Source organism: Melospiza georgiana, chromosome 10 (assembly GCF_028018845.1).
Source record: "Melospiza georgiana isolate bMelGeo1 chromosome 10, bMelGeo1.pri, whole genome shotgun sequence".
NCBI lineage: Eukaryota > Metazoa > Chordata > Aves > Passeriformes > Passerellidae > Melospiza > Melospiza georgiana.
The window spans coordinates 21538240-21553447 of record NC_080439.1 but is presented as its reverse complement, the minus strand read 5'-3'; the positions used below and the strand labels follow the sequence as shown (position 1 = coordinate 21553447).

The 15208-nt window shown below is 39.7% G+C and overlaps 1 protein-coding gene across 1 annotated transcript; it reads left to right on the top strand.

Moving 5' to 3' along the window:
• The first annotated feature begins 1559 nt into the window (after window positions 1–1559).
• On the top strand, window positions 1560–14767 carry SEPTIN2 (septin 2). The gene is made up of 9 exons (XM_058031376.1): window positions 1560–1565; window positions 5053–5187; window positions 5422–5539; window positions 6780–6881; window positions 7205–7350; window positions 8000–8083; window positions 10353–10410; window positions 11653–11756; window positions 12177–14767. The coding sequence occupies exons 3-8, from the start codon at window positions 5447–5449 to the stop codon at window positions 11746–11748; spliced, it is 579 nt and encodes a 192-aa protein (XP_057887359.1). The 5' UTR covers window positions 1560–1565; window positions 5053–5187; window positions 5422–5446; the 3' UTR covers window positions 11749–11756; window positions 12177–14767.
• Window positions 14768–15208: the final 441 nt, after the last annotated feature.

Genomic DNA, 15208 nt, shown 5'->3' with positions numbered 1-15208 from the left:
ATGTAAATATTTTGAATTTATCTTTCTATTGAATCACAGGTGAATCTGGATAGGAAAATCTACATTAATAAACAGCCTCTTCCTGACAGATCTCTACCCAGAAAGGATAATCCCAGGAGCTGCTGGTAAATACATCTTTGCTCAATATTTTTTGGAGTTGAATGCATTTATCTTTGAGTTGTGGTAAAAGCCAGCAGTGATTTCCAGCTCCTGTAGTTTCTAATGCATTTCTGACACTTGAGCTGTTTGATAAAACCATTTTCCTCTGCACCCAGGATGTCTATCAGGTTTTTGTTATTTAGTCTTTGTATTTGTATTAACACCTAGAAATTTTATCCCTTCTTTGCTTAAAAACATTCTTTGTCTCACACTAAGATAAGCAATCAACTAAAACAATCAGAGAATTTATTTAGTTTTTAATCTGTTGCATTTGCAAACATAGGAATTGTTTATGCCTGTTTGCACCTTATTTCATTTACTTTAGATTGATATTTAGTGAATGAGAACTTCACTTCCTATTCTTCATCTTCTTGTCCTATTTTTGTTGTTATCAAGGTATGAAATAATCCAGCAAAAGAGAACATTGTAATAAGATAAAAGATGCAATTTTTGTCTTTTTGCTGCCTGTTGAATGAATGGCTTTATATAGATCAACAGTTGTTTCCTGTCTCTTGTAAAATAGAAATAGAGGGGAAATGATATGTATTTGTATTAACACATAGAAATTTGTGTCAATGTTGTAACACGTAGGAATTTGTGTTAATGTTGTGAAATTTTATCATGTTAGCTGATGCTACTTATTACTTCCAGCCTTGAGAAAAATCCATTGCATATAATTTTATATTGTTCTCCCATTACTGATGGTTTTGTCTCAGTTCCTTTTGCCTTAATTCTATGTTATTTTCAAGAAAATTCTGGAATCTCATACTCAGTCCTCTAATAACGCTGAAGGAATTAATGTGCTGAGCCTTTTGTAATCAGCCTTAGAATGCGACGGATAGAATAATATTTTTGCTGTTTTCTCTGCCAGTTGATTTTTGGAGCTGACCTCAGGGTGCCATGGTGTCAGGCTGGGCTGTGCAGGATGCAGTTTGTTGTTTTGCAGATAAGATTGAGCGCACGGTGCAGATTGAGGCCTCCACAGTGGGAAATTGAGGAGAGGGGAGTGAAGCTGCGCCTGACGGTTGTGGATACGCCGGGCTACGGGGATGCCATCAACTGCCGGGACTGGTACGTGCACACACAGCATCTCTGCATCCATGTGTGGAGAATAACATGGATTTCTTATCTCACCTGGGGGGTGGGAGTGTGCTGTGTTGCCTGTGAAATGCCTCAATTTCAGGTGGGATTTTTTTGTTTTCTAATTTTGAAGAAGTTTGATTATGCCATCAACTGGTACGTGCACACACAGCATCTCTTCATCCATCTGTGGAGAATAACATGGATTTCTTATCTCTCCTGGGGGGGTGGGAGTGTGCTGTGTGCTTGTGAAGTGCTCAATTTCAGGTGGGATTTTTGTTTTCTAATTTTGAGAAGTTTGATTATGCCATCAGCTGCCGGGACTGGTACGTGCACACACAGCATCTCTTCTTCTGCCTATGGAGAATAACATGGATTTCTTATCTCTCTGGGGGGTGGCAGTGTGCTGTGTGCCTGTGAAGTGCTCAATTTGAGGTGGGATTTTTGTTTTCTAATTTTGAAGAAGTTTGATTATGCCATCAACTGCCAGGACTGGTACGTGCACACACAACATCTCTGCATCTGCCTCAATTTGATCTGTGCTCAATTTGAGGTGGGATTTTTTGTTTTCTAATTTTGAAGAAGTTTGGTTATGCCATCAACTGGTACGTGCACACACAGCATCTCTGCATCCATGTGTGGAGAATAACATGGATTTCTTATCTCCCCTGGGGGTGGGAGTGTGCTGTGTGCCTGTGAAATGCTCAATTTCAGGTGGGGTTTTTTGTTTTCTTATTTTGAAGAAGCTTAATCTTGGTGTTATGAATGAATTCCATACGTGTGAAGAGGCAGCAATAACTTTGACACAACTTGAAATCAATATTGTAATACTTTTTATTTCTTTGTTAACTTCCATTTTGCTTGAAAGAGCTTTAAGTGAACAGTGACCTTGATTCTCAATAATACTCTAGGAAAGTAAATCACCTACTCTTCAGTGCAAGCAAAAACCCTCCCCTAGATCTTGTCCACATTCACTTGAGCATTCTCAGATTCTGTGCCTAATTTTTAAATGACTTTTTTAAATGCGTAATTTTTCATTGACTTAGCTTTTGGATATATGTTTGTTTAGTTTTTTTTTTCTTTTTACAAATTCACATTATAGTAAATACTGAGAACTAATCTTGAGGTCAAATCAGTTTTCAGTGGTAATTCCTTTTCCCACATCTCTCAAACCCCTGAACCTCAAGGCAACTTCTGCCTTTCCCCATAATTTTGGAAATTAAATTGCTCAATGAAGTGAAATTCAGCTTCAAGCCCACATGTCCTGTCCTGTGAGCCCAAGGGCTACTGCATGAACAATCTCCTGTTTCATTTGTTCAAAAGCTTGTTGATGGTCAGGACCCCACTTGAAATCATTCTTCTTCTGGGTCACATGATAGAGAGGCTCTGCAATCTGACTGTACTCTGCAATATGCACCTTACAAAAACCCACAGCACCTGGGACAGCCTGAGCTTCATTCCTGCTGCTCACTGGGGACAGAGCTGCTGTTTTGGTTCACCACATCAGTGGAGTCTGACAATGCCTATTTTGCTTTTTACTCCTAAGAACTGGATTTCCTGAGCAGGTCCCTTGACCTTACTTTGTTTATGGCAAAACCAACCTTCAGAAAGATCTGGATTGTCTCTCTCCCCTTGCTCAAAAACTTCCTCTGCCATGTTTCCCCACATGATGATGCCATCAATGTACTGCAAGTGGTTCTGAAGCCTTACACTTCAGGAGTTAACATCAGCCCTTCTATTGTGTCTGAGGACCTGCCCACTGGAAGCTGGAGCTGCATTTATGCTTGAAGAATTTCCTGTGGTGGTTGTACTTCCTGTCAGCTCCTGCCCTCCTGCTGCTGAGGCAGTGGTGGGTTTTCCATCCCACTTCCTGATGTGTTTTCTGTGGCCATGTAGGTGAAACCACAGGTTACCACGTGGTGTACATCCTGTCCCTTGAGGATGGGGCTGTTTGCTCCCAGCAGCAGCAGGGACTGGCCCATCCTGGTGGAGTATGGAACATTCCTCTCTAGGTTGCTAGAGTGTTTCAAATCTATTCTTAATCTTGGACAGTGTTTCCACAGCTGATGTGCAGGTTGGTCAGGAAGAAAAAAAGTAATCATGTTGCCAGAGTTGGGTCACCTGAAGCACTGTTGGCTCTCCTTCTTGCATTGACAACAATGCCAGTGAGTTGACATACAACAGTGGTGTGCTCTGTACAAACTTCTGCCACGTGGGTTTTGTACAGAGCACCTCATCTGGATCTACAGAGGACTGATGGTTATTTGGACCCCTAGAGATTGCCTCCAGCAGAGTTAATTCTCTCAGGTACTGGATACCTTCCTCCATGGCCTTGCACCTGCCTGGTCACACCATTAGATCATCCTTGAGACAATACCTTTCCCTCACACTTGACAGAAGTCACCACCAGAGCTGAGAGTTTCTGTCCTCTTCCCAATCCCCTTGTCAATGCCCACATCCCAGGACAGGGATCCCAGTTCCTTGGCTTCCCTATGGTCTGTTCCATGTGGTGGGCCACCATGTCCTGGTGCCAGAGCAGCCAGGTTGCCAGGGTGTCCCCCAAATGGCAGCCAAAATCTTTTCACCGAGGATAGCAATTGGGTGATTATCTTTGGCCCTGCCTCTTCCTCCTGCTTCCTCTTCATCCTTTACTAGGCAAACTGATTTGGTCTTGGATTTCTTCTTCAGTGTAGGGGCAGCTGTTTGTGGCACAGGTTGTGGCAGTGCTTCAGTTGCAGTTGGAATGCCTTGGTGCCTGTTGCTCTGCTTTCCTCCTCCTTGCCTGAGGCTGCTCTCTAGTGATGAGCAGTGTCCAGTAAATAAAAGCCAGGGCTCAGCACACTGCAATAAGTTGTTCCTCTCTGGAGTTGTCCCCTCCTGTAGATCTGGGCCAGAATCAGGACACTGGTGGATAAAAAAAAGTTGGGTATGAGCAGGCAGTCCCTGAAAGCCATTAGTGTCCCAGGCTGAGGGAGGGAGTTCTGCCCCACTCCTGTGAGATCTGCATCCAGCTCTGGGCTCTAACACAAGGCAGACATGGACCTGGTGGGGCAGATGCACAGGAGAACCACAAAAGTGATCCAAGGGCTAAAACAGCAGTAAGGAGAGGAGGCTGGGAGAGTTGGGGTTCCATCTGAGAAAAAGATCCAGGGAAACCTTACTGAGGACTTGAAATATATCAAAGGGGCTCACAGGAAACATGGACAGAGACTTAATACCAAGGCCTGTAGTAGCAGAGCAAGGGACAATGGTTTGAAACAGAGAGTAGATTTAGGTTGGATGTAGCAGAGACTTTTTTCCAGTGATGGTGTTGAGGCCCCTGGCACAGTTGCCCAGAGGAGCTGTGGCTGCCCCATCCCTGAAAGTGCTCAAGAGAACCCTGGACTAATGGAGGGTGTCCCTGCCCATGACAATAGCTTGGAAATAGGTGATCTTTAAAGGTCCCTTCCAAAACAAACCATTTATGATTTTAAATCAGTTTGCAACAAGAACCTTTAAATATCTTGAAAATGTGTAGTTAATGCTAATCAAGATATAAACACTAACCCAAGAGATATTTGTTGTAGAACTGAAGTTGGGTTATGTATATATTATCTTTATATACATATATATGTAATATGCATTTTTTGTTATTCTAGAATTCCAAGAAAATACTAAGATGTGCTCTTCTATTTTCCCTGTTCTATAGAATCAGTAAATGAATTTTTGTCCAACAGAAGACTGGCTCACCAGCAGGGTATCTTAGTGGTTTAACATTACCTTTGAAGGAGTCCTAAATTTGTGTGATCCCTCAAATCTGTGTTTGTTTTCCAGCTTTAAGACCATAATCTCTTACATTGATGAGCAGTTTGAGCGATACCTGCACGATGAGAGTGGATTGAACAGAAGGCATATCATAGATAATCGAGTTCATTGCTGTTTCTACTTCATTTCTCCATTTGGTCATGGGTAGGTGTTTCTCTGTCCTTTTTTTACATTATTTTATTTTAGAGAGTTGGTTTGTGCCTGGTGACTTAAATTTTCAGAGTCGGGTTGCCATTACTTAAGCAGCTGCTGTAACTGCTAACATTAATTGGCTGTGTTCTTTCTCTCTGTGTAAATAGAGACATTTATGTTGGAGTGAAAATAAATTGGTAATTTAGAGTAAAAAAGAAATAAAATGTTTCCATATTTTAATTTTAGCCTTAAGCCTCTGGATGTTGAGTTTATGAAGGCCATACACAACAAAGTAAATATTGTACCAGTGATTGCAAAAGCTGATACACTTTCTCTGAAGGAGAGAGAGAGACTAAAGAAAAGGGTGAGTGTTTTTCTGGCTTGCAGAAATGTGTTGTGCTTTGGTTGTGGCAGTGTGGGCATTCTCATTAACCTTGCTCTGTCCTAGCTGAGGAAAAGAGAATCTCATACACAGTGTAGCATCACTTAATATGTAGTTTGATATCCTGTAAAATATTGTGTTATCTATTTAAATGAGAAACTGTCCTTCAAATGTTGTTTGTAAAATGGTAATCTGCCTATGTTTACAGTTAGATTGAGTGAATTTTGAAACTTTGGAAAAATATTTAAATACATTTGCTGATGGTAATTGCTCAGTTACCTGTTTAATCAATCCTAAAGCAGAGATAGTATCTGCATTTATAATGTGCACATGGGTTTTTTCCCCAGTCAGAATTCTGATGGTTAAAAAATGGGATTTTTCAGAGATGTTTCTGGTTGTGAGGCTGTTTTTCTTCCCTTATGTCACTCCTTCTAAAGCATTCCAGCTCTGTCTTCCAGAGGCAAGACCTCTTAACACATCCAGTCATGCAGAACTTGGTGCTGTATTTGCTGGGAGGAGGTGGGATTCAGCAAACCATCATGAGCTAATAACAGCTATGAAGTTCAGAAAGAAGTGTTAGAATTACCTTGTCAAAGGCATGCTCCAGTCTTAGCTCTTGCATTGAAAACTATGATTTTGTCAGTTATTCTGCAATGAAAATGAAGACTTTATAGATAGTATACTCTAGTAGGTATGTTTAGAGTGCTAGAATTCTGCAGAAGTAAAGATTATTCTTTTTTAAAGAGCAAAATTTGGGGTCTATGGTAGATGGATTCCTGGTGTGGGTGCCATTACTGTCAATCATGAAGAAAAAAGTATTTGTAGTGTCTATATCTCAGTTTTTCAAACACTCCCACCCCTACCCCCCAAATAGCAATTCAGATGTAAGAGCAAGGAGGTTAAGCTGTAGAAAGCAAGTATAATTTCTTTGTCAACACCTTTATTATTATTAAAAATAAAAATTGCAAAGGTTTAACAAAGCACAGCTTTCACAAAGATTGATGGTTTTGTGGACACTGTTTGTATGAAAGTCCATGGCAAGCAATTGTTGAATATCATGAAGAAATATAGTATTTAAAACCAAATCCCTGCTGAGCAATTTGGATCAATAAGATAAATCCAGATTTCTTAAGAGCCTGTGTATTAAGTAATTTTATATTAGGACTTAAAAGTACTGATTCTCCATGTACATTATATCTATTTTTTTTATTGCATATCTCAGATTCTGGATGAAATAGAAGAGCATGGCATCAAGATTTATCACCTGCCTGATGCTGAATCAGATGAGGATGAAGATTTTAAGGAGCAGACCAGACTCCTGAAGGTGTGACTGGTTTAATAATTATATACATGGATAATATATTGTATTTTTTCAGACTGCTCAGATGGCTTTAGGACAGGAGCTGCAATGCAACCTGGAGTGAGTCACTCAGGTTCACCCAGAAATGAGACACCTGAAGTGTCTCTGCCCAGGCTTCCTTAGCTTGGAAAATGGTGGCAGCAGTTCCTTTTATTTATTTTACACCTTTAATTTAAAATAATTATGAACTTATTACCATAATATGCAGTGCTGAGCAGAACAAGAGTTGTTCTTGGAGTTGTTTGTCCTGGTTTATTGTAAGTAATTGTTGCACTTTTGGCTTTCAGGCCAGCATTCCATTTTGTGTAGTGGGGTCCAATCAACTCATTGAAGCAAAAGGCAAAAAAGTCAGAGGTCGGCTCTACCCGTGGGGTGTAGTTGAAGTGGAGAATCCAGAGCATAATGACTTCCTGAAGCTGAGGACCATGTTAATGTAAGTGAGAACATTCCAATTCCATGGGAGTTTAGAAAACAATCACCAAGATAATCAAGCACTGCACTGGGGGTTTGCAGCAGTTGTGTAATGCCTGGACATTCAGAATTTGTGTGGAGAAGGCCATGAGCAGCCTGGACCTAGCTGAGCTAGGCCTAGTCAGAGGTTGGACCACACAGGACTCACAGGTCCTCTCTGATCTGAATCACTCAGTGATTCTGTGAAAATAGTGATTTGTGTGCTTCTTTTATCCAGTGCAGTGTTGTTTTGCTGCTCAAATCCCCTGAACATAAAATAAGTTGTGCTGATTTCAATATATCTATGAGTAGATAGATACATTTGTAAGGGAGCAGACCTGAAAAGCCCCCTGGTTGTTTTTTTCCTGGTCTTTGCTACTCTGTTTTGCCTGCTCAGATTCATCAAAGGCCTCACCCAGGAGTACAGCTCTGTCAGGGCACTCTCAGGGCTGGGGTGACCTCTCTGTGTCCTTTATTGCACCAATTGAACTGAAATCAGTTTTAAATTAATATGCTAAGTGGGTGTGCATGCTGAGCACATTGATCCAAGCCAGTGCTGAATGCCAGAGTTGCTTAAGCAAACTGATGTGACACAAGGATGTTTTATCTGTTCATTACTTTATTTCCTCCAGCACCCACATGCAGGACCTTCAGGAGGTGACCCAGGATCTTCACTATGAGAATTTCCGCTCTGAGAGGCTCAAACGAGGCACCAGGTTGGCATCTCATGGTTGCATGCTGCTTTCTCCTCTTCTGAATTTCTATTTTGCTCTCTCTGTGTCTCACCTACCATTGCATTGTTAGGATTTGGTAGACCAAAGGCAGCTCTGTAACTCCAGTCAACATCAAGTTCTGTTGAGCAGCTTACAAAGAGTGTAACAAAAAACGATTTGGTAAATCTGAAGTGATGGTGGTGGGGTTAGGAAATTGTGGGAATAGCTCTGTGCTTTGGTCTGAGGCTTAAACATGGTTGGGTTGGAATGTTGAAGGTACTAAGTAGGACAGATGTTTATGATAAATGCCTTAAAAAATCTGCAAATTAGATCAGAGCTGATATCTTAAAAAGAGTGTGTGGAGGTTTTTTTCAACCAGAATATTTGGATAGAGGCTTTAAAAAGAGATGATCAAACTTTTTTGTAGTGCTTTATTAAACATGACATACATAAATAGTAGCAGACACAAACTCTTAGCCCTGTTTTGAGCTGGCTTGGATAGGGCACAGCTTTCCTGGGAAGAGAACTGGATAAAACACCCCATTTTTAAACACATTAGCAGGGTCTGTAAAGATGATTTGGGGAGTTCTTGTGGGAAATTGCACGATTCCTGGTTTAGGTGTTTCAGCTGCATCTCTTCTCACAGCCACTAGAGGGTTCCAAATTGCACATCTTGGGGTTTTTGGGGCATTTTGCAAAAGTTTCCTCATCAAGCTGTTAACAGACATTTTGTAACATGTCTGGTCAGTTTTTAGAAAAAAGAGTTTTCCTTTTAGAGTTTTCTGCCTACAGGCAAGATAAAATCCTCTTCTCTCCTGATTTGAAATCCTGCTTTCTGAAATTCAAGGTAAAATCCCCAAACTTCCCAAGTTCTGGCACCTCTCATCCAACAGGTGTGTACAAAGGCCTTAGAGGTAATGTGACCTAAGGTCATCCAATTTTTAGAGGATTTCAAGTTGCTGTTAAGTTGGGTATGTGAAACTAAAACATGTTTTTGTATATTTTCTAGTTAAGTGATCCATTTCCTTTCACATTTCTGAAATGGTACTAGAACATAGTTAGGTTTACTGTAAATGAGGGTAAATTTCATGTGAATTTATTTCAAGCTTGCACTTTTGCTACCAGGAGTGCTTACAATATGTGTTTGTTGTCTGTACTGACTAATGATCTCACAGGTTTTGGGGCACAGCAGATTTTTTACAATGTATTTCTTTACACAGGATTTATTTACAATAATTTATTTCTTTTTGTTTACACAGGATTTTTTTTACAATGTATTTCTCTGTTAACTTTTTAACAAACACCAATTTATTTGCTTTGCATGTTTGATGGCACTTACTTGATTAGCTCCATTAGTAGATCCTCCCTGTTGTGACATGAGGAAGGAGAAAGCCATTAGCAAAGTGGTAGGAAATCTTGAATAAAGCCAGGTATGAGGGAGGCAGTCACTTCTCCCAAGTAACAAGTGGTGCAATAACAGGAAACAGCCTCAGGTTGCACCAGGGAGATTTAGATTGATATTAGGAGAAATTTCTCCACAGAAAGGGTGTCCTCTCCTCTCCTCTCCTCTCCTCTCCTCTCCTCTCCTCTCCTCTCCTCTCCTCTCCTCTCCTCTCCTCTCCTCTCCTCTCCTCTCCTCTCCTCTCCTCTCCTCTCCTCTCCTCTCCTCTCCTCTCCTCTCCTCTCCTCTCCTCTCCTCTCCTCTCCTCTCCTCTCCTCTCCTCTCCTCTCCTCTCCTCTCCTCTCCTCTCCTCTCCTCTCCTCTCCTCTCCTCTCCTCTCCTCTCCTCTCCTCTCCTCTCCTCTCCTCTCCTCTCCTCTCCTCTCCTCTCCTCTCCATCATATCATATATCATATGCTATACTAAAACTATACTAAAGAAAAAGGATACATCAGAAGGTTTAACAAGAATGAGAATGAAAATCTCTTGATTGACTCTTCAGAATCCAACACAACTGATGGTGATTGATCATTAAGTAAAAACAATTTACATGAAACCAATCAAACATGCACCTGTTGGTAAACAATCTCCAGACCACATTCCAAAGCAGCCAACACAGGAGAAGCAATCAGATAATTATTGTTTGCATTCTTTTTTGAGGCTTCTCAGCTTCCCAGGAGAAGAAATCCTGGCAAAAGGATTTTTCAGAAAATATGACAGTAACACTGAGGCACATGTTAGTGGCTTAACACAATAGTGGGTTAATGCTTGGACTCAGCAATCTTCCAACCTTAATGTTTTTATGTTTCTAACAATATTAATATTATTTTAGGAAAATAGAAGATGAAGAAGTGAATAAAGACCAGATTCTGCTTGAGAAGGAAGCAGAAGTAAGATGACAGAACTTTATATTCTTGTAATGGGGGAATTTTTGTTTTGTTGCTACTTTAGAGCAAACATTTCTATGATCTTGGTAATTCATAAAGGAAAAACAGTTACATGCCAATATAGAGTTATTTAAAGTTTCACTAAGAAAACAGAAGGAGGAGGAGACTCAGGAAAGGGATTTTTTGGAACAAGTGGAATCTGGTAAAACATGATTCCATTTTACTGATCAGCAATGGATGTAAAACAGTTTGGGCAAGAAGAATTGTCCTCCTGGGAGTAAAGGTTCTGCAGTTAACAGCTGCAGACTGGGACAAAGTCAGTTCAGCTCTGCAGCAAAAGAGAGAATGATGGTAAAAACAGTCAGAAATAAAAAATGAAACAGAAATTTTCATTCTGCCACTGTGACAAATTCACAATGTGTAGCTGTAATGCTGCTTTTCCTGTTCCTCTAACCTATAAAGGTTATAGATAGGCAAGACTAGAAAAAGTGCAATGAAAAGCAAAATGTGGGCAGAAAGACTGAAGTGGAGACCTGAAACAGGTGCTGTGCTAGGGTAGATGAGATTAATAGCCTTGTTGAGAAGTGGATGACAGAAGGGAAAGGGTCTGACATGATCACACATGGCAGGATGAATGGGAATCTACCACGCAAGCAAGAGGTTAATGGGACTCATAGATGATTGATTTAATTTAAAAAGCTGCTTCTAACATAGTCTGTTACTCTAAAATGCAATACTCTAAAACTGAGCTTCAACCAAGTTGAGTCAAGCTTGTGTCTCACTGGATGGTTTGCCTGTAATAGTTGCTTCCACCCAGTCATCCCTAGCAAGGGAGTTGGGGAATAATCCTGACAATTTTTTTTTTGATGACAGATACAGGAGTAGTTTGGAGAGACATAACCAGGCTGCTTTTTTTTTTTCCTGATAAACTTTAGTAAGTGTAAATGCTTGTTCAGTACTTCAGAACCATAATTTTTATACATGTAACATCAGAGACTTCCACTTAGGGATGCTTAAAAATCCCATCCCACAGTACAATAATAAAATTATTTATTTCAGTCAGTAAATGCCAGCCTCTTCAGTGATGCAGAGCAGTAAGAGAAGATGCCATAACCTCAGTACATTACCTGTCAGATAAAGAAAATGCAGATGTGTGATTCCCTCTTTAATAAAAATAAGAATTAAAGTGATGACAGTGAAGAATTATATTGTGAGCTACAGAATTCCTCTGTGCTGCTTTTCCAGCTGCGTCGCATGCAGGAGATGATTGCAAGGATGCAGGCACAGATGCAGATGCAGATGCAAAGTGGAGAAGGTGACAGCAGTGGGCACCATGTGTAAAGTCTTGGGTAAGATGCTCAAATAACCTTAATAAACTTAAAGGGCTTCTCCTTTAGCTGCTCTCTAATGTGCTTGGTATTAAGAAGTTTTGGAAAAATGTTAACGAAATGGGTTTCCATAGGTTTCAGTGTGAATTTTAATTTAGAAAGATTAACTGCTGTTTGCAAAGTTAGATGGCTTGGAGTCAAACTAAACAGTGTGGTGGTGTGTGTGTATACATATAAAAATTTCCCAGAAAGTCAATACAATATATCCAGGTAAGAATTATGGAAGAAGTCTTTGAAATAGTTTAACCAGGTTTCTTAATCTCATGATGAAGTCATTGTTTATAAAATTATAAACAATTATAAAATGTGTGCAGTTCTTTCAGGTTTCTTAATGTGAGAAGACTGCTGATCTGAAATGGTCTTTTCCTGTCTTGTTTTTAGATGATTTTACCCCCTGACTCACAGGAGACCTCCTGGAGCTGGATTGCAGTGGTGGAGGACAAAAGGATGCCTCTTGCTTCCATGTGATCTGGAGCTTGCTGTGGAGTTTAATGTGGGACTGTTTTGTGGTAACACCTTGTGAGATGTATTTCATAACTTGTAGTCAGTTGGTATTTTTATATATTATACACATTTGACTTTCATTTTTTTTTAGTCCTTCTTTTCTTGAGGTTATTTTAAATTTCCTGTTAGGGATACTAAATAGTTATTGAAAGTTTTCTAGCCTGATAAGCAGTAGATAGTAATATTTTTTTAATATACCTTATTAGCTCCCTACTTTTAACTTTGTATTCCATTTAGAAATAAGCAGCTGCCAGTGATCCCTTGTTCAGTGCCAGGTAACAGTCACCTCACTAAGGCTGCACCCCTGCAAGGCTAATTTTATAAATATTGCAGTGTTTACATGTGTGTGTGACACCAGCAGCCCTTTCTCTGCCTCTGCTCACAGCAGAGGATTTCCTTGGCCTCTGCAGAACATCAAATGAAAATTCAAGCATGCCTTGTGTCTTAGCAAAAGGAAGGAGAGGAGATGCCTCTGTGAGAGGCACACTGGATGTTACATGACAGGCATTATTTCTTGTACATTTAACCTTGAGGGATATTGTTTTCCTAAAGTCTCTTACTCTATTGCAGCTAATTTTGAATAGTTTCTTGTAGGCCATCACAAATCACTCCTGCTATTTTCTGGCATTATTGTAGCCAAATAAACTTGAATAAGGCTGATTTTATTGTTGAAAGTGGTGAACTCCAAAGAGTAGTTTTCTATGCATGGATGTTTCCTACATCCAAAGTGTAAGAAATTCTATAATTCCTAATAAGTATTTTCATACTATTTTTAGGGCATTGTAAACTGTTACATGTAGTAAAAATATATATTAGCACACTTCTCTTTTTAAAAGTGACCTGTTCCTGACAGGATCAGTGCAAACTGTATTTTAAGTTCTTGCTCCAGGATGGAGTCAGCAGTATTACTTCAGGAGAGACTCTGTTTCCTTTTATTAGGCCAAGATCACTTTTTTAATCCTGGTAGCAAAGGAGACTTTTTTATCTTGGCTGGGCTTGTGCTGCAGATCATTCCTTGTGTTGTGTTTGCAGCAAATAATCAATAATCAACACAAGTGCCCAGGTGGTGGCTGACAGGGCAAGCAGTGACACACCCTGTGTTGTTTGCTGCTCCTGATAAAGCCAGCAATCAGATTTCTTCATCTGTTCTATCACAAAACATCCTTATCTGAGCAGCTAATAAACAAATAGATAGAATTGCAACTTCTTTTGGCTCTTTGAGCTCAGGTGCAGCTGTGACTTTCAGAATTTTGTTAATGTTCCTGTGGAAAAAAGAATAGAATTTCTGCAGCTAATGTATAATTCCAGTGGTGCTTCAGTGGCTAGATTAAATATAAATATCAGCTGAAATTTTTACCTGCCTGAAACTGCTGTTTTATGTTTGAATCTTTCTAAAAATGTGAAGTAAAATCCTGCATTGTAGCTGGGGATGTCCAGCTCTGTCTTCCAAACTTTGACACAAGTCATTTGACTTTCCCTTACCTTGACAAAAGTGAAGATGAGAACCTTTTTGTATGCACAGAAGAGTTAAATCCCATTTTGTCAAACCTCTACACATAACACTTGGTTAGAAAAACATGTGCTTCTAAATTCTTGAATTGCTTTTTCAAAAAAGGGTGTAGGACCAAAGTAATGTAGCAGCACTGTCAGAGAACACTCCACAACACCTTATTTATTTCTATTACCATGAGCCTGTACTTGAAGAAAAACTGTGAAATGTAAAATGTCTGCACAGGGGCCTGGTTGTACTTGTCACTCTCACTGTGTATATTGGGTTGAAAGGTTTTTTCTCTATTTTTAACATGGGAACAAGAGCACACTGTCCATTTGTTTAGTGCTGTTTGGTCACCATCTGTGAAATTATTTCTTTGGAATATTTACATGTCTATTAAAATATTTGTTCAGGATAAAGCATTTCATGTTATTATTAAGCAAAGAAAAGTTTGATCTAAATTGATCAAAAAAATGATCTAAAAATTCAACAGGAGAAATATTTTTGTATGTTGCTTTGGCATTTAATGGGAAAAACCAAGTTTTTGGCATTAGGCAATTGTAGGTAATTAATTACTGCATCTTCCCAAGTCTTTGGGACAGTTGTTCATAGTGTGCCTGATGTCTCTGAAGGTTCTCCTTCACTTTTCTTGAGATGGTCTTGAAATGGATGGTTTTGTGCTAAGGCATGAAAAGCAAGACTACTTTTCTCAGAAAAGCTGCTGGTAAAAGAAAAAAATATGAGTGGCAGAAAGGCTTGGGGACAAAAGGTAAATTCTGTTTGGTGGTTTGTTGAACTGGCCACAGTTCTTTGTCTTTTACTGTTTTGTGATGGTTTTTATATTAGGAGTAAAAATACTTTTGAATTTGCAGAGCTTTATAGTTGATAGCAAAAGTTACTAGTTCTTGGTACAAAAACCTGTTATAATCTGTGTACTTCAATTAGCTAAAACTGTAATAAAAATGCTAAAAAGCTGTTTTGTGTTTATTATGATTCTTTATTGTACTCAATATTAATTTGTGGTGGTATGTTTGAAATATTGTCCTGTTCTAGCCAGGACAGGGTTAATTTTTGGGGCAGCCAGGAAGGGCAGGGTTGGAGTGACAGTGGATGGGGTTGGGCTCCATGGTGGGCATTTTCTCTCTCTTTTGTATCATTTTTGTTCTTTAATATGGTTGCTATTACTGTTCCTTTTCTTATCTCATTGCTGTTTCCAGTAAATTGTTCTTACAACATTTTGTGTTTCCAGTTCTCCTCTCCATCCTGATGCAGAAAAGAGAGAGAAAGGAAGAGGGAGCAAGTGATTGGCAGCCTGGTTTGGAGTTTCAGTGGGAGCAGTGAATTGGGAAATACCATTGCTAAACCAGGACAGCCTTAATTCAGCCCCAGTGTGGGGCACAGAGCAGTGAGAAAACCA

Bases quoted from the DNA above. Each gene is read 5' to 3' on its own strand.
- SEPTIN2 (XM_058031376.1), top strand. From the start codon at position 5,447: ATGAAGGCCATACACAACAAAGTAAATATTGTACCAGTGATTGCAAAA. The intron at 7,351-7,999 runs GTAAGTGAGAAC...TATTTCCTCCAG, and splicing joins AAGCTGAGGACCATGTTAAT to CACCCACATGCAGGACCTTC. The intron at 10,411-11,652 runs GTAAGATGACAG...CTGCTTTTCCAG, and splicing joins TGCTTGAGAAGGAAGCAGAA to CTGCGTCGCATGCAGGAGAT.